At 46.2% G+C, this 22,164-nt stretch overlaps 3 protein-coding genes across 4 annotated transcripts; 1 reads left to right on the top strand and 2 right to left on the bottom strand.

Moving 5' to 3' along the window:
- Positions 1 to 61: 61 nt before the first annotated feature.
- Positions 62 to 802, top strand: H2AX (H2A.X variant histone). Its single transcript, XM_068171989.1, has one exon. It carries the CDS (start codon positions 104 to 106, stop codon positions 503 to 505), a length of 402 nt encoding a protein of 133 aa, XP_068028090.1. The 5' UTR covers positions 62 to 103; the 3' UTR covers positions 506 to 802.
- A 714-nt stretch (positions 803 to 1,516) lies between these two features.
- HMBS (hydroxymethylbilane synthase) lies at positions 1,517 to 11,100 on the bottom strand. Its single transcript, XM_068171987.1, has 13 exons — positions 10,942 to 11,100; positions 9,294 to 9,366; positions 8,564 to 8,613; positions 8,415 to 8,470; positions 7,227 to 7,304; positions 6,831 to 6,908; positions 5,312 to 5,387; positions 4,504 to 4,617; positions 3,944 to 3,982; positions 2,987 to 3,106; positions 2,699 to 2,752; positions 2,050 to 2,136; positions 1,517 to 1,836 (listed from the first exon to the last, which is right to left on the bottom strand). Exons 1-13 carry the CDS (start codon positions 11,086 to 11,088, stop codon positions 1,663 to 1,665), a joined length of 1,146 nt encoding a protein of 381 aa, XP_068028088.1. The 5' UTR covers positions 11,089 to 11,100; the 3' UTR covers positions 1,517 to 1,662.
- Positions 11,101 to 11,470: 370 nt separating this feature from the next.
- On the bottom strand, positions 11,471 to 21,297 carry VPS11 (VPS11 core subunit of CORVET and HOPS complexes). 2 transcript variants are annotated; one of them, XM_068172098.1, is made up of 16 exons: positions 21,112 to 21,297; positions 20,634 to 20,782; positions 20,307 to 20,442; positions 19,440 to 19,603; positions 19,091 to 19,338; positions 18,488 to 18,689; positions 18,070 to 18,221; positions 16,908 to 17,094; positions 16,365 to 16,508; positions 15,703 to 15,891; positions 14,670 to 14,831; positions 14,058 to 14,197; positions 13,548 to 13,750; positions 12,827 to 12,998; positions 12,487 to 12,709; positions 11,471 to 11,754 (listed from the first exon to the last, which is right to left on the bottom strand). In XM_068172098.1, exons 1-16 carry the CDS (start codon positions 21,263 to 21,265, stop codon positions 11,590 to 11,592), a joined length of 2,790 nt encoding a protein of 929 aa, XP_068028199.1. In that variant the 5' UTR covers positions 21,266 to 21,297; the 3' UTR covers positions 11,471 to 11,589. The 2 variants fall into 2 exon arrangements, with proteins under 2 accessions (XP_068028199.1, XP_068028200.1); XM_068172099.1 differs by lacking the exon at positions 20,634 to 20,782 and having other exon boundaries at positions 21,215 to 21,280.
- Positions 21,298 to 22,164: the final 867 nt, after the last annotated feature.

The raw sequence follows: 22,164 nt of genomic DNA, 5'->3' as shown, positions 1-22,164 counted from the left end.
CGGTGGCGCTGTCCAATGAGCTGGGCCCTACTTGGCGGGAGGTTATAAAAAGCCCGGGCGCGCCCTCTCCAGCCGCAGCGGTTCAGCAGAGCAGCGAGGCGCCATGTCCGGCCGCGGCAAGAGTGGCGGTAAGGCCCGCGCTAAGGCCAAGTCTCGCTCGTCCCGGGCTGGGCTGCAGTTCCCGGTAGGGCGCGTTCACCGCCTGCTGCGGCGCGGGCACTACGCGGAGCGGGTGGGGGCTGGCGCGCCCGTGTACCTGGCGGCCGTGCTCGAGTACCTGACCGCCGAGATCCTGGAGCTGGCGGGCAACGCGGCGCGCGACAACAAGAAGACGCGCATCATCCCCCGCCACCTGCAGCTGGCGGTGCGCAACGACGAGGAGCTCAACAAGCTGCTAGGCGGCGTCACCATCGCGCAGGGCGGCGTCCTGCCCAACATCCAGGCTGTGCTGCTGCCCAAGAAGACCAGCAAGAAGGGCAGCGGGCAGCAGTCGCAGGAGTACTAGGCCGGCCGGCCGGCCCTACCGACACAACTCAAAGGCCCTTTTCAGGGCCACCCCATTGCTCACCGGGAGAGCTGCGATCCGCGCAGGAGGCAGGAGGAGGGAAGGGGACGAGAGGCGCGGCCGGCCGTGGCGGCGGAGAGCTGGGGGGGGCGGTGGAGCGGGCAGGAACCGGCCCGGGGCCGGTCACACACTGAGCGCGAGAGCTGCTCCGTACAGAACGTTATTTTAAACTTTACCTACCTCTGGGACATTCAGTGGACGTTGCCTAGAAAATAAAATTTTATGTACAAAACAGGACCCCAATATGGAGCTCTTACAGTATTCAAGGCCCTGTAACCATCAAATCCTGCTCCGAGGATGCTGACCTAGTAGCAAGTGCAGGAAGCCACAGTATCTGGAATTTGGGCTTCTGCTTCAGTTCCTGCTTCATTAGCAACTCTAGCTAACTGGCTCTCATGACCATTGTGGACAAACATACAAGGGAAACCAAAACGGCTGTCCATTCCCTCATTTAATGCTAGCCAATCATGCTAGTCTATATTATATATATGTATTTTTTAAATATATGTATCGTATCAATCTAATACTAGCCAATTGGCTAGTACATCAGGTGCACTGACCTGATAATGGTGAACTTAATTTACCTTTGCTAAGACCAAGGGTGAATGTAGCATCTCTGCTACTTTACTATAAGGAACATGCTATCAGGAACCTAATGGGAGCCTTCAGTAATCCAGTGAGTGAAAAGGCCCAAATAACGACTCCCGAAAGCACTCAGCACAGTTCAGCATTTTAGTACCAGCACAGTTGTGTATCCAGTTATATCCAAAGTGCAATGGGCACTTTGCTCCTAAATGGAATTGAACACTTAAAGGTATTTATTTTATTTTTATTATTTTCTTTTAGCTCTCTAGCTACAAAAATTGTTGACAGTACTTCATAGAGACGCTTAACAATGTAGAGAAATGTGGAGAGAGGCGAAAACTCTGAAGAGCAGAAACTATTTAAGTTAGTTAGCTTCATATTTCATGTTTTTTGCACCCAAACATCAGGTAAGACTGGTGTGAATGTTGAAATAAATCCCTCCAGAGGATCATGACATAGCTGCACAGACTTGTAGCTAGAATTGTAGCACTCCTGCTGGCCACACCCCAGGTTCAGCGGGCATCATTGAGCTGCCTTGCCACACTAAGGATGTGCTTTGCTCCCTTGCTCAGAAGTAAACTAGCTAGTTCAACACCCAGGTTCTCTGCAGCTTCCTGGGCCTGACCAGGAACATTCTTGGCTGTGATGCCAACATGCTGCACGTCATCATTCGGTCCGTCTTCATTCTGCAAATATAAATACCTCAAAGTAAGGCAGCAGGAAAACAGTGGGCAAGGAATTAAGACACTCATGAAACAGGGTAAAACCTAGTCTGAAGAGCCTCAGCAACAGTGTGCTGTTACAGCTGACAAGAAAACAGACCAAATATAATCTATTTCTAAAGGCCTGTTTTTGTTATTTAGCTTCAGGTTTGAATTTCAAAGCCGTGATTCCCATACCTGATGGGGATAACTAACACCGGTCTGCATGGTCTCCTTCAGGCTATCAGATCCATCCAAGCTGTAGACTGCTCCTGTCAAATACAACTTGGAAAAATATAGAGAAAAGATTATTACCACATTACAAACAGACAAGCAGCCAACTACCCCCTCTTTAAAAAAACCCACCCAATATAAAAAGCTAAGTCTGTCGGGAAGGGCTTTTGTCATGCAGTGGGATCAGCATGAACAGCGGTACAAGTATATGAAAAGTACTTCCTCTTAGGGAAGATGTGGCTTCTCAAGGAAAAGGCTGAAGTTTTTTCTAGTTTCCCACCTCCTTAATCACATTCTACTGTCTAAAAACAGGTTTGGTAGGGTCAAAAGCAATACTTTCAGACCTCAGGACAGCATGAAATAAGCAGCAGGGGCGGAGAGGGGAATCTGGTATATATTATAAGGGAATTTTCTGAAAGACAGCTTCAGTAGCCAGACCCATTCTTGTACTCCTGCTTTGGACACAAACACAGAAGGGTCATGTCAGGAGACTCTCCGCCCTAACTGGCTATAAAGATACCTGCTGAAATTAGCTTCAGGAAAGATAAGGAAACATGCAGACACTTGGAATCGGTTTTCAAAAATAATCCATGAAAAATACAGTACTCCTCACCTGGCCATCCTTCAGCAGGGTGTTAACAGCAACGGGGACGCTACATCCACCCTCCTAAAACACAAAGCAGCTCACACTGAGGCTCCTGTGTAACACATTCAAAGCAGAGGCCTCTGAAAAGTTTAGGCAGCACACAACCCTGCCCATCACGCTTCTGGCCCTTTTCGATTCAGAAGTACTCTCCTTTGCAGTTTAAGAGAAGTGTAACAGATTTCCCATATTATGGCATCAAGTCAACTAGCAGATCAGTATCTACTGCTGCAGGCAGAGGAAGGGTGCCAGACCTACCAAACGCTTCATAAAGGCTCTTTCAGCAATGCAGCACAGCACAGTGTCTGCATCATGCAGGGCAGATACCATATTCAGTATCTCTTGGTCTTTGGCACGAACTTCCACTGCTAAGGCACCCTAGAAGAAGAAACACACAACAAAATATAACTCTTCAACTTCATGCATCAGCATTGACCACAAAACAGAACTCAGAGGCTCAGACCCTTTTCACTAAGGGACCAATGTTCACAGAAATGAATTATGATACATTCCGCTGGCTGCAGGGTTGTCCTACAGTAACTGCTATAAACAGAAGATCAGGACTTATTCAGGCAAGTCATGCCTGAATCACGCTGCCACCTCAAACCATTCTAGAACTCTGAAGGTGCTTGACAAATGTATGATCAAGATGACTTTTTCAGACTGAATGTGCAGATTTGTCACTTGCGATCACTAACAGATCACCAGCTCTGGTTTAGCAAGTTTGATATTAGCTGTGTAAGCTCAGCCATGCAGCCAGTGTGGACTGGAACAGTCTGCCCACCTAAAAACAGGAGCACTAAGAATGTGCTCCAGGGCAGGTGTTTCAGCTCCACCCTGCAGGAGTCAGGACACCATGCACCAAGGAGGGAGCATCACAGACCAAAGACACTGCGGCGGCTTTGCACACTTATCCTGGTGCAGCATAATACTGACCCTGCCAGAACCTGCCCCGTTGCCCCAGTGTAGCTGTGCATGGATTTACCTTTCCCATTTACTGTTTCTTCTATTACTGATAGGAACCAGCCCCTAACACCTGTAGAAGAGCAGACTCCTAACAAGTTGTGCCTCAAACAGGGTAACAGCCAACAAAAGAGATCAAAGTACTCTTCTGATAACGAAGACATGAGAAGTCTTCAGCACAGTTAACTACTCAGATATATCATATTGCTGCTGGCTTTCAGCATCCTTTAAGAAACAAAAGTTGTAAAGTACCTGTCCAACAGCATACAGACAATCTTCAGGGCCTAGGAGCTGGAAGAAAAGAAAATCAAGAGTTAACTCAAGTTGCACTGTTCACAAGGTAGAAAACAAGAGCCAGATTCCTGTCTCTAATACTAACTGATTTCATGTCAGACCAAAGAAATATCACCTCTCCCTTCCCATGCCTCAGTGTTTCCACCACAAAAGTGAGATAATGCCCTTTCCATCAACTGGAGTGTAACGCTTTGTGACTTAGCTAATCACTAAAATCTCAGCCTTGCACACTGCTGCGTTGCTAGACACGAGTGCCATGAAGTGCTATGAAACAATCAGATTACAAACTTACTGAACCATGGAAAGCTGAACATGAAACATTTCTGTGTGAAGAAAAAAAGCAACGAACTAAAAAACCCAACCACTCCTTCCAGAAGTGCCTCAAATCAAAGCTAACATGGCTTCCTAATGGAGTCAGGAGATTGCACGCTTATTTTGGATAGGAGAACCACAAGGTCTGAAACACTAACAGTTGGTATTTCAGCAGAGAATGGTATTTTCTGCTTGCTGCACCTCACCTGGCCAATGCGATTTTCCCAGCCCATTCTCTTCAGCCCAGCAGCAGCCAGGATGATGGCACTGAAGTCTTCCTTCTCATCTAGCTTCTTTAAACGGGTATTTAAGTTTCCTCTCTGCAGAAGTGATTAAGCAAGCATAGAAACAGCAGGAAAAACAGTCCTACAACCAGTTGAGTCAGACTGTACAGAATCCAACAGTCTCCAAATGAGAATGTCAGTACCATCCTGAAAGAAGTGTTAAATATGCACAATCGTTTCTTAAAATAGAATCTTGCCATGTATTATGGAATATTAATTCAAGTGCTGAGTCTACAAAGATATGCACACCACTGAAGTACACTATTAGCACCCAATTCCTTCTGCACTGCAATGAACTCTGCTCCTAGGACTGAAGTAACAAAGCCTTTTCTCAGTAGGTCAGCAACCCACAACAGAATTAGTGGTCCAAACAGCATCCAGGGTTACCAGAAACCCAGCAACATTTGGTCACATGCCCATGACAAACACATGGGAGGCACCGTCATGCAGTTTTTCAAACACTGCAAAACATACTGTAAAATCTGTATGCTGAACCCCCAGCTAGATCAAGGCTGGCTGCTTCTTCACAGCCTCATGAGAAAGCAGAGGACAGGATGGCTACAGTACTAACCTCCCCTCACAACAGGGTAGTGGAGAATAGCCTTTGAGGAAGCAGTTTGTTCTTGTAGGTCAGGTGGCACAAACCAACCTCGAATCTAGATTTTACACAAAGTTGTACTTTCCTCTTTGCATCTTTACCCAGCTCCCACAGCTTGCCAGGAAAGGATACAATATCCCTGAATTCTAAATGAGGAAACTTCTTCTTGAGCTGAGCTGCTCTCCGAAGTGAACTGGTTCCAATCACACTGCAAGGAAAAATATAATCACGGAAATCCAGAACACTCCTAACAGTTACTTCCAGCCACATATATGACAGAAGTTTCAAGGAAACAAATGGTAACTTTTTTTTTTTAGTTGAAATTAAGATCGGAAAAACAGTCAATGATTTGTATGTCCTTAGAAGAAAGAAAACCACTCTGTGAAGTTTAGCATAAAGCATGTCTGAAGCAACTCCCAAGGAGCCAATTTACAGAATATGCTTCTGATGAGCAGTCCCTAGCCACTGTCAAGGACTGATGAAACCTCATTGAAAGACAACATTTTTCACAGAAAAAAGACTCCGCTGTGCCCCAAAATGAACCAGACAAAGCCAGACGACTATGCGATGAAGTGACTAAAACAGAGGAACTTCATCAAAGACAGAAATGCAGAGTACCTTTGAGTATGTAACTGGAAACCACAGAAAACTGAAAGTCTGGGCATTTCCTTTCTCAACACAGATGCTGTTCACTTCTTTACTTCTTTTCATAGAATTATATTATATGCTGATTTGGAAGGGACCCATCAGGATCACTGAGTTCCAACTTCTAGCCCTGTGCAAGACACCCCAAGAATCCCACCATGTGCCTGAGAGGGTTGTCCAAAGACTCTGTGAGCTCTGTCAGGCTTGGTGCTGGGACCACTTCCCTCAGGAGCCTGTTCCAGTGCTGAACCATTCTCTGGGTGATGAACCTTTTCTCGATATCCAACCTAAACCTCCCCTGATTCAGTCCTGTCTCTGGTCATGAGACTGAAGAAATCAGTATGTGTCCTTCTGCTTCCTCCTTTTGGTAACCTGAAACCTAAACCAGATGTGATTTTCCTGCTATCCAAATGCACAGAAACACAAGTCTTTGTGTCATGGCTAGTTTATCTCTTTCACTTTAATATATTAAAAAAATCTTTCTAATAGCTACCTTAATCTGAGTAATTTCACTCATCTGTCTCAGACAAAGGATTCCAATAATCTCTACAGAAAGACGGGTCATTTAAAATGGAGAAACCACAAGAAAGCAATGCCAAAAACACAAGGAAGAAATCAGAATGGGCTGAGTGAGAACAGAAGCATAGTTCAGGTCCATGAAAGCCAAAATCCTGCACCAGACACCCCGTCTGCATTGTATGCATTCCCCAGCAGTAGGCAGAACACCAAGGACCAAGAATTCACTCGAGAGATCATGGCAAGAAAGGTTCTAACTTGAGAAAGCACTGCTGCTCTAGGGTGGCTTGAGAGATGAACCTCACTCCTGTGAGACAGTGTTACTTTTTCTAGCAAGTGGGTGCAGGTTAATGTATGTGGAATTCTCACAAAAGGCAGTGTAAAACCACTACAGGATAGAGCAATGAGCTGACTGACTTGCCAATGGAAAATATCAACCAACTGACCCCTTCTGTTTTTACACCTCTCTTCCCCTTCTTCTCCCACTCACCTCTTTTCAGGAAGGAGGCTCAGTGTTTTTCCGCAGTTTTTGGGATGAAAGACAACAGCGTCAAGTGGGTTTTCCCTTCTGCAAAATAATGAAAGTGCAGAATGCCTGACATATCATTTAAGACAAGGCTGGTAAGTTCAACAGTTCTGCTATCACTTCCTGGAAGAACTACCTCTGGCTCCAAAATACTCCATCATCACTGTATGAGCAAGAATTTTCAGCACACCTGCCAGCACTAGGGCAGCCCTAGTGTTCCACTAGACCTTCCACTGTTTTGGAGACCAATCACAGGAAACTCTGAACACCTAAAAGAACCTACACTGCCTTTGCTCTCCTTTACCAAACACTATAAAATGCAGGACTCTCAAGAGAATCAAGTCTCATGTCCACACTTACTTGCAGACGGCGCCAATCGTAAAGCCAGGAGGAAGAGAAGTTGGCAGGTCCTTCAGGGAATGAACCACAAGGTCAACCCTAAAAATTAGAGGACAGTAATCAGAGAACAGATGGTGGAGCTCATGTGGGGATCTACCACAGGCCTGCAGGTCACCTACAGTAAAGTTTGAACCCATTCTGGGAATTAATTTGGAGAAGGGAGAAGAATTTCAGGATTCCATAGCCAGGATTACTATATAGTTTTTGTGTTACTCCTAAAAGGCTACTTCACCTTTCTCTGTCTCTCTTTTCCCCTTACCCAGTGACAAAAGACACTTATCAAACAATCAGATTGAACAGGGGGAAGATGCTGGAGATGTTCATACAGAGAGACTCACTGTACCAAAATGCATCAGTATGTGGGTTGGTATTATGTGTCAAACTTTAAGTAACAACAAGCCAAAATAGAGGCTGTTTTGTCACACAGGAACCAAGCAGAATTGTAAACATTTGAGTCTCCAATAGCTTTTCACCAACTTCACTGAAAATGCAGTATGACGTAACTGTGTGGCAGAGATGCAGAAGAAAACCTTTGTTTTTAAACATATTTTAACTAAGGCACCACTGAAACCCTCCTCAAAATACTGAAAAGAGAGATTAAATCACAACAGAAATTCCCCAACACCTCAAACCCACGAAACCAACAGTAATCTCTCTCTGCTCAGGCATCTGAAGCAAGGTTTTTGTAGAGACAAGAACACAGCACAGTTTGCCCATGTCAAATTCTCCTGCACATTTAGCTTGCATAAGTCAATAAATCTTAACATTTATAGGATGACAATAAATCTGTTTTGCAACACATTACCACCAATAAGTATTTTTTTAAAAAATAAATTCATAAACAGTAATCATATGAGATCACATCCTCCCTGTGTACTACAGCATGTAATACACAAGTAACAGAAGAAAACCTTACTGGGGCAGACCAAGTGACACGAACAGTGCCACTTCAAAATACATGGCCTGTGCCCAGGGTAGAGAGAAAAAAGGCAAAAAAAAAAAAGACAGTGATTATCAAAGGATTACTTTTTTTTTTTTTCAGCCTGACATGTGCCAGGACTGAAGGAAAGTAGATCACCTATGCAGCAAGCCAAATATGTCCAAAGAACACCAAATGCTAAGGAGAAAGACAAAACAGTAAGTTCTTACTCATTTATTTCAAGTGCATTTTCCAGCTCTTTGGTGAAGAGGCTCTTCTCTCCAATCTACACGGAAATGGAAAAAAATAAATCACAAAAGAAGCATGAGACAATATAACATAAATACAATTAGTTCTTGAATAAAGGAAGATCCTTTACCTTGGAAAGTGCTGTGTCCAAGATCTTGTCCCCAGTTGTTGACATGGCCACTGCTCAGAGACAGTACAGGTAAAATGTGAGCCTTGATAAAAGCACTGGGCTTAGGCTGAAAATATCTATGCAAAATGCCACGAGCAGTCACACACTACTGTATGAACACTGACTCAAGCTCAATAAAAGAGCAGCTCACTTCTAGAAATACACTGTGCTCAAGACAGGTGAAATTGAGACTTCTTTCACTGTCCTCAAGAACAAAAGCAAGGTGAAAGAGGGGAGGTTTGGGGAAGAGGTGACCCAGTGGAAACTGCCATGGTCTGTCTCTGGAGTGCCCGTGAACACATGGCAAGCAGTTCTCTTCAGTGCATGGCTGAACTCCTGTTATTCCTGTTGAAAGCCTTGAGCCCCAGAGCAGAAAATGCCCCTAATGCTCAGAGGGGCGCAGCCAGAACAATACAAAGTTTGCAAATGGAGCAACACAACACCATAACCATCGCAAACGCAGCACTTAAATCATCAAGGGCGTATGAAATCCATTTATCTCCCCTAGAAGAAACAAGCAGCAGCAGTTGCTCAGCCACACAACTGAACTGAATTCAGACGGCACTCTCAGATAAATTTAGACAGACCTCCTCCTCCTGACTCTACACACACCTCTTGCACACGAAGATAACCCGCTGGCTCCTGCTCCTTGCCACCTTCCCCAGGGCAACATCCAAAAAATAAAACTTACCAATCTCAAAGTGGAGGTCAGGGTATAGCTCACGGAGCATTGTAACTACGCTATCGGTCTGAATCCGGGCCAGCTACAAGGAAGCAGAAAACAAAGTCCTAAAGAAAGAGCACATTGTCCATACAGTAGCTAAGGAAGCTTTGCCATTCTCCCACAGTCAGGCATGCATGACCAGTACATTCTCTCTAAATCAAAAGCATTAGAAATAGATTGCCTCAAGTTAAATGACGCATAGGTACACACTCCTTGAACTGTGTGAACTCCTATCATGACCAGAACACCTCACTGAAGAGCTTCTTTTATTGACTAAAGTCTCCCCATGTCCAGCATTACTGTGGTGCATGATGAAACACTGCAATAAATTTATTGAGTTAGGGAGAGTGATTACAACAAAAACCTACAGATCACGATTCTCATGCTTTCACTTCTTGGTTTCACCTATGTGGAACACAACTGCTGAATGATGACTGCTCATCAACAAGTGGGCGGAAAAGTAAGCAAAACCATTATTCTGTTGCTCAGCAATGAAAGAACAAGTCATATGGCACACTGGGCTAGGGTTAAGGTTAGGGTTAAAGCCTCCCGCTTTCTCAAAGAGTATGAATTTTACCAATACTGCAAGCTTTAGGAGAAGCCAGTAGGATTTCACTGAGCTGGCGGAAAAATCCAGTTAGCGTCAAATACGAGTTACTTATCCTCTATAAGAACAAAGACCTAGTTAGAGGTTCTACAAACACACACACACACAAAAGTAACAGCTTACATCATCATGTACAGCAAGAAACAAATCTCAAAGCAGTAAACTGCATGAAGAACATTCCATTGCATAGGAAAACCAGAAGCAAGTAAAATACAATCCCTAGTGTATCATAGGAAAACCAGAAGCAAGTAAAATACAATCCCTAGTGTATCATCTTTCTGCACATGCAAGTGGCAGCAGACTCAAGCAACTACAGGTGAGTTTCAGCTTTTCTGCCACCTAAGGGCTCAAGACCCTTTGGTAATTAACGTCCTTCTCGGGACTGCAGTTCCCTAAGGGTACAGTGAATGTATGTAGCCGCCTCCCTTTGCGCAGTGCCCCAAAAGCCTCAGGTTATTACATGAGATAGCATATATGCACGGCTATCTCCCTTGTCCTGATGTCTACATATTTGTGACAGCACGGAACTCTTCCTAGAACGTACTACCAAAAGGAACGGGATTATCTCAGCACAAAGGCCTGAGGGTCGCTTATCTCCCTTTGCGAGGCTGCTCCTCCCGACTGCGGCCCGCTGGCGACAGATACCTTCTCTATCTCGGGGTCTGTGCCTTCCCTGGCCTTTGAGCGGGCTGCAAGCATCACTTACTGGGGCTTTTCCGTACAAGAGCTGCACAGACTTTCCAAGCTGGTCCCAGCCAGATCCGGGAGAGACCCGCGCCGTCGCCCCCGGCCCCGGGACAGCGCTAACAGAGCGGACCGTCCCGTGGCTTCCGAAGGAAAGGCTTTCCAAGCTTCTTCCCGGAATTCCAAGCAGGAGCCGAAAGGCGCGAACTCAGGAAGCTCAGGCCGCTCCTCAGCCCCGAGAAGCACGCAGACCCTGCGCCGCCCGCGACGAACCGGGCGCCCGGGCGGGAGCACTCCCCGCACCCCAGTCCTGCCGCTGCCTACCTGGCTCCGGCGGGTGCCCACGCGGATCGCCCTGCCATCCACGCCGTTCTCTTCCCGCGGCAGCAACGGGTCGGCGCCCGCTCCGTCAGCCCCCGCGGCGGACTCCGCTCGGCCCAGGCCCAGGGCTGCCGCGCCCGGCTCCGCCATGACCCACGGCCCGCGGCGCCGCGCTGCCCCGCCCCCCACGTGACCGGCGGCCTCGCCCCCGCCGCCCCACCACGTGACCGCCGCGCCGCGGGAAGGCCCCGCCCCCCGCCCCGCCCCGCCGGGCCAGGCCGGTCAGTGAGGGCCGGGCCGGGCCGGTCCATGAGGGCCGGGGCAGTCCATGAGGGCCGGGCCGGGCCGGTCCATGAGGGCCGGGGCAGTCCATGAGGACCGGGCCGGTCAATGAGGACCGGGGCAGTCCATGAGGGCCGGGCCGGGCCGGTCCATGAGGGCCGGGCCGGTCCATGAGGACCGGGGCAGTCCATGAGGACCGGGCCGGTCAATGAGGACCGGGCCGGTCAATGAGGACCGGGGCACGGCGCTGCCCGGCCGGTAAATGAACTCGGCTTTATTGGGGCCAAGGGATGAAGCCACATACAGGTGGCCGAGGACACCGCGGGGGACCCCGTACAACGCGAGACGGCGTGTGGACAAGGCCTGGAGTCAGGTACTGCGCTTGGCGTGGATGAGCAGCTCCCGCTGCAGACCAGCCTCGATCGTTGTAGCGGTCTTTCCCGAGGGCAAGTCCGTGATCAGGGTGAGCTTATTGAAGACTCCGCGACCAAAGTAGTCAGCAACGACTGAGAAGCCATCATTTGAACACTTGAGCTGCCAAACACAAAGCAGCAGCATCAGCAAAAGCCTCCAGAGCCTCTTGCTTCTAGCCTCCTTCCCTTCTCCCCCTGCACTTAAACCCTCTAGTTCAGTGGGCAGGGCAGCTCATGTCAGTCCCTGACTCTTTGCTCAGTCCATGCAAGGGCTGGGTGTAGCAGAAGAACCTGCTGGATTTTCTGACACTGGCCGTTACAGCTCCTGTTTCAATGCCACTTTTGAGCCATGCACCGAGGAGGTAATGAGCAACAGACTTGAGCAGGAAGGTGAGCGCCTCAACTGCTCTAGTTTCCACGTGTGTTAACATTTTCCAGCTAATGTCCCATTCTCACACCCACCACTTAATTCATCCTTGGGGAACACAAGGTAGATTCCACATTTTGGTGCTGTCCCTATTCCAATCCACACTGTTCTTCTCCCTTTCTCCCTAATTAGTTCTATACAACCTGCTGACTAGCTGTCACACTGACCAATAGGTCTCGAGGCCCACGTGAGGGTCAGGTGAGGATAGATTCTCTTTTTCACCTTCACAGAGCCAACAATGACTCTTCCTGCTCTTTACACAATCCACTCACCCTAGGGTCTAATGCCTCATTATCCAGTTAGCAAAACCTTGTTTACAAAATACTTTCAAGCCTTACCTGTCTCTACCAGCCTCCATTTACAGGTCTGTAAATGAATCTAAACTCTATTTATTTCAACTTGGTAAGATAGGCAATGTTACCCTACCTGATGCTGAAACTGATCATGCAGATCTCTCTTCTGCTCCTGGGCTCGGATCATGTCCATCACTTTGCGGTTTTCTGGCATGCAAGTAGGACATTCTGAATCACTCTCAGAGTAGCTTTCAAAGCAGTGCTGGTGAAAGGAATGACCGCACAGGAAGTGGACTGAAGGCAGCTCCAATGCACTGGTGCAAATGCTACACTTGGTCTTCTGAAAAATCTTGGGACTGAGTGAAAAAAAGACGGAGAAGCATGAGAAAGACAAACTACACTTCACCTTACTAAAAGAAAACAGCAGTTCTGTCCTAGATTAGGAGTAGACAAGACAGCACACAGTCCTGCACCTTGCTTTTAGCTCTTCAATTTCCAGGCGGATCCTTGTAGTTTCTTCTCGGTATTTCTGAATTCTCTGCTCATCCTGCTCTATCTGGTGGCTCTGCTTCTGCAGCTTGTTGACAAGATAATCCTTAATCACAGACAGGGTGGCTGTGGAGTTATGAGCCAGAGTCTGCACAACTGAGAGGAACTGAGATGTTAGTTTAAACACAAGCACAAAAACTGCAGCTATACTGCTAAGTGCCAGGGCAGACTGCTTTCCTGGGACAGGCCACTTACAGGCAAAGGCAGCTGGTATTCTCATGGAATCGGAAGAGTCACTTAAAGATTCTCTTTCAGTTTGATCTCTTCCAGAAATGGGCGACTGGGAGCATGTCTGGATAACTCAGACCGAAAGGGACAAAGGAAGGATCTAGTAGTGGATTGGATTTTAGGCTCAACAGGAGTTTCAGCACACCCTGCACTGCCCCACACTGACAGAACAGAAATCATGTATGAGACATCTCACTGATACTGCAGATCTTTATCCCTAACTAGGAGCTGTGACTGACATAGTTTTTCCCTATGGAGCAAGTTATTACTTCAAACGGTAGGCTCCAATTCCATTGATTCTTCTAATGTCTGATCTACAGAAAGCACTACAAACTAGTCTGGGTTGGAGTCTTTTGTGGTTTGTTGTTGTGGTTTTATGGCAGGGCAGGCTTAGGGTTTAATGTCACATGTCATTACCAAGCAGCGGAGGCATAAGATTCTTGTTCTCGATGTGTTTCAGCACCGCAGCAATATACTCCTTGCAGTTCTCCTCCTTCCGTGCAAAGTAGCTAAGAGCCTGTTCCCAGAGACAAGCCTCTTGGTTGCCATACAACTCGCACACCTCAATCACCTTCTTGTACTGCTCATTCTGCATATGGTAGTGCATGATCTGCTGGAAACTATGGGAGAAAGACTCAGCTGCAACAATCCATCTCGCCCCTTGAGGTTTTGCAGGGACCTCAGGTTTTCACCCAGCCATGCAATCCCCAGACTCACACAGAAGCCAAAGACAAGTATTTTTTTCACTCTATATAACTGCCTTGCTTCAACAGTGAGGTATTTCTGCAGAGCAATCATCTACCGGGCCCCTCTTGAGACACTAAAGAGGTCACTACCATTAATGGTACAGACATTTATGGCTCAGAAATCGCTGCAGTGGTGGCAAGAGGGAAAGGACAGGACTCTAAAGAGAAGAGTAACACTCACAGTTTGCCCTGCTCATAGAGGTAGAGAACACCATCCTTGAAATTGTGCATCTGACATAAGACCAAGGCCTTATCAAAGACTGTCTTGAACCTTCCGCTCTTCAGGAGGGTGAGGGCTTCGTTGTGCAACTTCTCCTTGGTCTACAAGGAAAGGGGAGAAGTCAAGAAGAGGAACCCAGGCAGACCCACCTACACACTATTTTGCACACTAAGATTCAACAATTTAGAGTTCTTTCACGGCAGGTCAGTTTTGGTACTTGCTCTTTAACCCTTTTAAGCAAACAGGACACAATTTTTCTTTGCCCAAACAGCCAAGATCCTCACAGATCTAGGCAAGCAAGTAAAGATACTTTTGTAGGCAAGCCGTCTGCTCGCAGAGGCTGCATTGTCTGGAATCAGTCCTTAAATGACATACAAACAAAACAAATTCAGCCATCCTGAAGGGAATATTCTCCCAGATACTAGGCTGCTTTCCCATTTCTGTGTTATTTGTCCAGCATATGTATTGCCTCATGTTGCCAATGCCCAGCTGGAAAGGGCATTGCAGGAATGCAAATATGACTCACGGACACCAAATCTTTCCCTCAAAACACACTGCTGGAGGAGCTCAAACCTGCTCATCTTGTTCATGTGCCCAGTTCTGCAGTCGAAGTTCCAGTAAAGTGTCATAGACACCCTGTGGAGAGTCAGCCTGCACCTCAGTCATGTGCTCCAGAAAAGCTTTCAGTTCTCGGGAATTGTTTGCAAAGATTGGGATGAACTCCTCTGAATTAGCCTGTAAAACAGTCACAAAAAGACAAGCAACCACATCAGTCTAAGCCACACTAGTGCTTCCTTCCTGCCATGAGGAATGTTCATTTCCGGAGTCTCAGAGAGGACAGATACAGCACAATACAGGATGCCAACATCAAGGATCAATCCCGAGTAATAACTTTAAGAGGTTCCCCTGCCTCTAGGACTACCAGTACATCAGAACAGGGCTTCTCATAGAATCACTGAATAGTTTGGGTGGGAAGGGAGCTTTAAAAGTCATCTAGTCCAATACCCCTGCAAAGAGATGAGACATCTTCCATTTCATCAGGTTGCTCAGGTCCTCATCCAACCTGACTTGAGTGTTTCCAGGGATGGGGCCATCTACCAGTTCTCTGGGCAACCTGGTTCAGTGTTTCACCAACCTCATTATAAAAAGTTCCTTCCTTCCTTCTATCTAGTCTAAATCTGCCCTCTTTTACTTTAAAAATATTACCTCTTGTGGCATCACAACAGGCCCTGTAAAAAAGTTTGTCCTCATCTTTCCTATACAACTCTTTTGAGTACTGAAAAGCTGCAATGAGGTCTCCCTGAAGCCTTCCTTTATCCAGACTGGGCAACCACAGCTCACTCAGCCTTTCTTCAGAGCAGGTGTGTTCCTTCCCTCTCATCATTTTTATAGCCCTCCTCTGGACCCACTCCAAAAGGTCCATGTGCTAAGGGTTCCAGAGCCAGACATAGTATTCCAGGTGGGGTCTCACCTGAGCAGAGTTTATTAGGTTATAATTCTCATTATACCTAAAACATCAGGATGACAACACAAGGCATGCAGAAGCACTCTGCAGTAGCAAAATTACTATTGGAGAGCAACAACTTCCAGTCAACACAAAGCATACCTTTTTTCCTTCTAGCATCCCAGGGCCTTCATTACCTCCCGAGGGACGGTAATCAGTGCAAAGGATCTTCAGCAATTCAGTGGTCTCATTAGGGACATGGTGCATCAAGATTTTACCATATCGCTTCATGTTGCTCTCCGCCTGTTCAAAGGGCAGTTTTCCAATGTAGTGCAAAGCCTCTTGGTAGTTCTGTGAAGACAGACAGCAAAACAATCACAGGCCACTGGCCTCTGCTCTCTACTTTGAGCTTAGGACAGAAAGCATTGAAGACATGCTGTGAGTATGCCACAAATACCATTTGCTCTGAATTATCACCTAGTTCACTATTCCTGCTCATTTTCCTCCTCAGGGAGAAAGACTGGATACAGCCTGGGGGAAACATTTAGATGAATCCCCAACTAAGCACTCTCACTCCCCTTAAAGGGCACAGCAAAAAGCTGCATCAGAAAGAAAACAAGATCTTCTGATTTCCCCATCCAGTCTAACACACAAGCCAAAAGCAGAAAGGCAACACACCAACAGCAATGAGTATTGCTGCTGCTGCTCTCATCAGCATGCTATCCTCAGCAAAGAGGTCAGTGAAATTATATTCTCACTAAAGAGGAGGGTAGAGAACCGGTATTCTCCCCAGTAAGAACACATGTGCAGTTATGTCTCCTCACCTTGATGTCCTCTAACTGGATTTTGAGGTACCATTCATGATGCTCATGCTTCTCTGCCAGGTACACGGCATGGGAGTAGTAACCAGCTTGGCGAAGCACCTTGATAGCTGTTTCCACATCAAAGTGGACCTCACTCTCACTCGTCTCCAAGAACAAAAGCAGAGAGATGGTCCCTCAGAAAAATTCTAACAGTCCAGAAGCAGTAATCATTTATGTCAGAGGAGGAAAGCATGAGCAGGGACAATCATGGTACCTCTCATGCAAGGGAAAATCACCCATGCAGAAAGGAAGGAGTCTAACCACTTCTCATTTGCTTGCCAGTTGCAATGGCAGAAGCAACCACACTCCAGACCCAGATGGCAAACCAACCAAACTGAGAAAGTAAGCAAGAGCTTGGAAATAAAGAAGGAAAGACCAGGGTACTGAGTGGTAAATTCATTACTCTCTCTCTTAACAGTCATAGAGGAGGGAATTTACAATGTCACCACAACCCCTTTTTATGACGACACAAAAATGTAGCAGGATTCCACATCTCCCCAATACCTTAATGAACTCCTCCAGTTTGGAGCTGTCTTTGAGTTTGGTATAGCAATTCAGCAGAAGTGTAGTGTGGTCTGCATTGGCCAGGGACTGCAGATGGAGCATCTGTAGATAAGCAGTAAGGTTGTGGATACGCTGAGCATCCAGGAATTTCCGAATAACATAAGACGGTTCTAGCTTCCCTATAGTTCTGTGAGGGGAGGAGTCATGTTACAAGATATTGCATACTCATGAAATCAAAATAAATGGAGAAATTAACAACAGAACACAGAGAAGCCTTAACTTCAGCAGGTACTAACCCTCTTGGGACTGCTCAGCTATGCATCAGAAGCAACAACTAGTCATGGTGTAAGACCACCCATCTGCACACACACTAACACAAAGGCCTCGATCAGGACAACCATGACAGCATACAAGGAGTTAATCTTCCCTTAAAGGTGGCAGTGAGAAAACAGATTAGGCTCTGAGCACAACAAACTGGGAAGCCAAAAAAAGAGAGGAACAAAAGCTACATTTTCCTTCATTTCAGTCACATAACTCAAAGACAGCTTTAAATGCTTATGCTCTAAACATGGAGCAGTTTAGCCACAGCTACTTTGACAGTTAAAGTAAGTCAAGGTAAAAAGACATGCTGACTCTCACTAGATGTCAGGGACGCTGGAGTATCAGCTCCAAAATAATGTAACACTTTGTCGCATTTTAAAAATTGAACATGAAGTTTCAGTAAGCCCCAAAGCAAGGTTGCTCTGAGTTCGAGTTTTAAAAAACCCAAGATGTTTTAAAACTGACATTGAACTGTTTGAGTATTTTCCAAGAAGACTGACATATATGGTCAAATTCCATCATCTATCTTGCACAGAGTGATCCCTTCTTTAAAATGATGTCACCAGGCCCCAATCTACCCCAATGAGCCTACATTATTCATGTTAAAATATGATCACAGAGAAGAACTTTATCCTAAGGTGTACAAATTGATTTTCAAGCAACTTGTTCAAAGACTTTTAGTCTCACTGACATCTTTCTCTGTACAGGTAGAATTCTCACCTCAAGTCACACTTTTTTTTTTGTTTTGGACTGTTTTTATTCCTGGGCTGATACAGAAATCAAGGCCTATGTTGCTCCTACCTGTACTACAACATCACAGCTCCATAGGACTCCCACCTACCGGATATACTGCTGGATGGCTCCATCGTGGTTTCCCTTGTTATAGAGATGATCGCCATACTGCCGGAAAATCTCTGACAAACCATCACTGTCCAAGTGGTGGCTCTTGGCCAGGTTAATGGCCATTTCAAATAAGTTCTTTCTGAACAGCATCTGTTAAATACGTGGTAAGAGCAGTATGAGAGATATACCACCCCAAAAAACAAGTTCAAACACACCTGGAAAACAAGCTGTTTCTTCATCTCAGTGCATACATGCGCCTAGGCCTTTACATACCAATTGTCTGACAACACTGGCTATACTGAAAAACTATTCAGTCACTTGTTATGTAATTCACTTACCTGAATTTTTCAGTCTGCAGAGCCAGTACAATCTTACAGACATAAGGCAGAGACTAATAGGAAAACAAATTTACATGCCTCGAGTTTGGTTTGTGTATCCTTCTCCTGCAGTACATGGATCTTCCCATCTCTGGTCAGTACATAGAGAGATCCCCACTCTGCCAAGACATCCACTATATCATCAAAGATTGAGCTGTATGCAATGAATTTGTTGCATAAGTCATAGATATTCAGGACTTGTTTGTCTGAATTTTGTGCCTCATTCCCAGCAAATTCTGACCTGGAGAGCAGAAGAAAGTTTTAGAAAACAAGAAGAACTTGAAATCTTGATACTTGTTCAAACTAGGGATGTATAGAAAGCAAGACAGAGATCATTTAAGCAATTAAACTAAGTGGATCCTGAGGGAAACCACCATGTATTTATACAAAAATTCCATCATCCTGTTAACACTGATAAATTCATAGGACTGGAAAAAAAAAAAAAAAACCTCATTTAGCACATTTAATTGTGCTACTCTCGCAGTGGAAGTTAATCAAGATACGGTTCAGGATGAACCTCAACAACATCTGACAGAGTTGCAATCTGCCCCCAAGAGCAAAGCTTCACGGGGAAGAAGGAGAAAGAGAAAAAGCATGAGGCTGCATGAGCAAAAAGAACTCATCTGTTTCAAGGAGCCCTACTTTGGGGAAGTCTTTCGGTCCTTGGAGACAATGATGAGGTACCCCCGATACCAGTGAACAATCAGCTTTTGTCCCTCGAAAGCAAAGCAGGGGCCGCGTTCGTCTGGTTGGTAAAGGTACACACATTCATTTCCTGCCACAATGAACTGCAGATCCTGGGAGGGGTCACTGAGAGATGAACAGCGCAATCCACAACCGTGAGTGTCCAGCTCCAGGTGAGGATAGTCTTTCACTGAAAGCATATAAGACTACAGAGGAAATGCGAGGGTTTGGGGATCACTCTGAACTAGACTCTGAAATCAACAGAATTTGCAAGTCAGAGTCACATTTTTTTCAACTAGCTTCTCACCTGGATGTTCTCTGTTGTCACCACAAATAGATGTGTTGTTTTGCCAGACTGTCGAAAAGCAAGGCCAGTAACGGGGTAACTACCTTCATGTAGGATCTGGGTCTTACTGTGCCGATCTCGAGTGATGTCTCCTTTAGTAAGTACAACACTCCCATCTGCAAAACCTGGTGAAGCAGACAGACTAAACTATTACTTATACAACACACCTGAAATTTTATCCAGCATAAGTTAGGGAAGCTCCAGTCAGCAACAAAAGCACGCTCACAAGCACGGTATAAAGCAATGGGATTGCCGCAGGTCCTCACGTCAAGTCAATCTTCGCTAAATCACTCCCCACTGCTCCAGTTACAGTTCAGAGCTGTCACACAACTGCACATAGGATAGCACTGTTCAGCAAGGGTTAACTTGCTTTCCACGTGCAAACTTCACATGCACATTAATTGTGTTTGACTCTATCTGTATTTTGTTTTACAAATGGCCTTCCCATACTTTCATGGTTTAGCCCCGAACCCTGGTTCCTCCCCTGAAGGTGTCCTCCCAGGTTTACTAAGTTTAGTACTAAGTTCAATAAATATGTAGCCTTACCAACTGGCAGGGAAAAGAGGACATCAACTAAAAATACATGTGTCCAAGTATCAAAGTTATTAGTGTAAAATATACACTCAGGTTAAATTTATGCATTTATCTCCTGAGCTCTAGGACAGCACAAGATACACAATACCTCTGTGAGGATAATGTAACAACTGAGCGAGAAGAAAGATCATCAGGACCTTCTATACTGGTTTTTGTATTATCTATACATATTCCTTACCTCTCAGTAAGGACTGTAATATCATTCTTAAGCTGTTATAGTTCAGCTTTACTTACCGATAGCCATGAAATTAAGATTCTCGTGGACAGTCAGGCAGGATACAACCGTGGGCTTGTTACCTGGTATTGCTGGAAAAATTCGTGTGCAAAGAGGATTGCCACCATCTCGTTTCTCCAGGTTCCAGACTTTCACCTACAAACAATGATGGTCTGGCATAAGCAAAACATGGGGTATTAGTAGGCCATGACCTGGCATCAAAATGTTATAGGACCCAGAATGAAGAAGCTACTTAAGGTAAGAAAGAGCAACTGAGATAATCACAGTAGTCTTTAAGAATGAACCATATTATGAATGCATTTTCCTCTCTTCGTCATTTAACTTACCAAAGGATTTATACCCTCTTCATCCTCACCAATGGAAACCAGGATACTGTGCTGCTTCAGCTGGTACAGATGCGTCACCCTTAGCTTGTAAGCTTGGAAACTGCTGAGTTGAAGGGAGCGAGGCAAAAACCAAATCTGACCTTCCATATTTAGATCGCAGTTAAGGCAGATAAGGGGACAAAAAAAAAAAAAAAAAGCTCACACACCTCCAGTCGTACAAGAACCGGCACGCCTTTTGCTGACTCCTGGTAGAGTTACAGCAAATACTTCTGCAGAGCAACCCCGGAGCACCAACACATCCAGCGGCGCTTTGGGTTTTTTTTTAACCAAAGCCCAGCCGACAGCGGAAAGCTGCCGCATTCCCAAGGCCGGAGTAGCCTCCGGCCCGCGCCAGACAGCGCCCAGGAGTCGCCTGCCGCGCAGCCCCGGCTCGACCGGGCCCCGCGCAGGCCACAGCGCCCGGCCCCGCACAGGATATCTCCGAACACGAGGCTTCCCCGGCCCGAGTCGCAGACTGCGATGCCCGGGGGCAGTGCGAAAGGCTTCGCACCGGCTCCATCCGGCCCCGACGGCTCCCTCACCGTCTCTCTGTCAAAGAACACGAACCGGCGCCACTGCAGGTAGGCAGCCATGTTAGGGCCGGCCCCGTGCGCCCGCCCGTCACGTGACCCCAGTCCCCGCCCCTCGTGCCGCGCATGCGCGGGGGGCCGCTGCCGCGCCGACGCCGGCGTCTGAAGAGCGGATTTTGAACAGAGACCGGAAAAAAATGCCAGAGCCTGCTAGGAATTTAAAACTCAGACCGCTCTCAGCACCCACAAATGAGTCATCTCACGGTAACATTCCTGCATTGCAGCACAGAATAGATAGTTTTTTAATTTGCCTCTCTCCAACGGGGCCTTAACAGTATATACAAAAAGGCTTGGCCTTTAAATGTGGCTAAGAACTCCTGAAATCCGGGTATTTGCTGTGAGCTCAGCAATATGATTAATTATTTGTGTTATTTGTCACAGACTGAGCTTCTTGGTCTAACAAAAGCAATACAGTAAATACATTAAAAATAAAGCTGTACCTTTGAATACATGTCCAAGTTAGTTTCAATGTGACCCCAGCAAACCAGAACGCATTCAGCATTTATGTACTTATGCAGTACTTAATTTCATTGCAAGTGTACACTTTTACTGCTCCAGTGGCCCAGGCACCGCTCAAAGTGGGGACCCCGTTTACAATCTGAAGTACTTAGTTACCGTTACGGTAAATTCTGTAAGAACCTTCCGTTAAATTATTTAACTTAAGCTAACAATTAAGTGCTGTTAGGTTTGCTGTTAAACCTCTATGCACAAACCACTGGTCAAGTCCAGGGCCTAGCTGAGCAGAGGGGTTGACTCTGAACCCTGCGACTCCACTTACCCATTCCCATCCTTACTCTTCTTGCCTTTCTCCCCCAGCCTCCATGTTGAAAATTTTGGGTTTAGATTTGGTGTAGTCTGCTTTTATGCTGTGTGCTTTAATCATGTAGGCCACAGCAGAGTGA

The sequence above is a fragment of the Anomalospiza imberbis genome, chromosome 24 (assembly GCF_031753505.1).
Source record: "Anomalospiza imberbis isolate Cuckoo-Finch-1a 21T00152 chromosome 24, ASM3175350v1, whole genome shotgun sequence".
Taxonomy (NCBI): domain Eukaryota; kingdom Metazoa; phylum Chordata; class Aves; order Passeriformes; family Viduidae; genus Anomalospiza; species Anomalospiza imberbis.
This window is presented reverse-complemented; position numbering and strand designations above follow the sequence as displayed.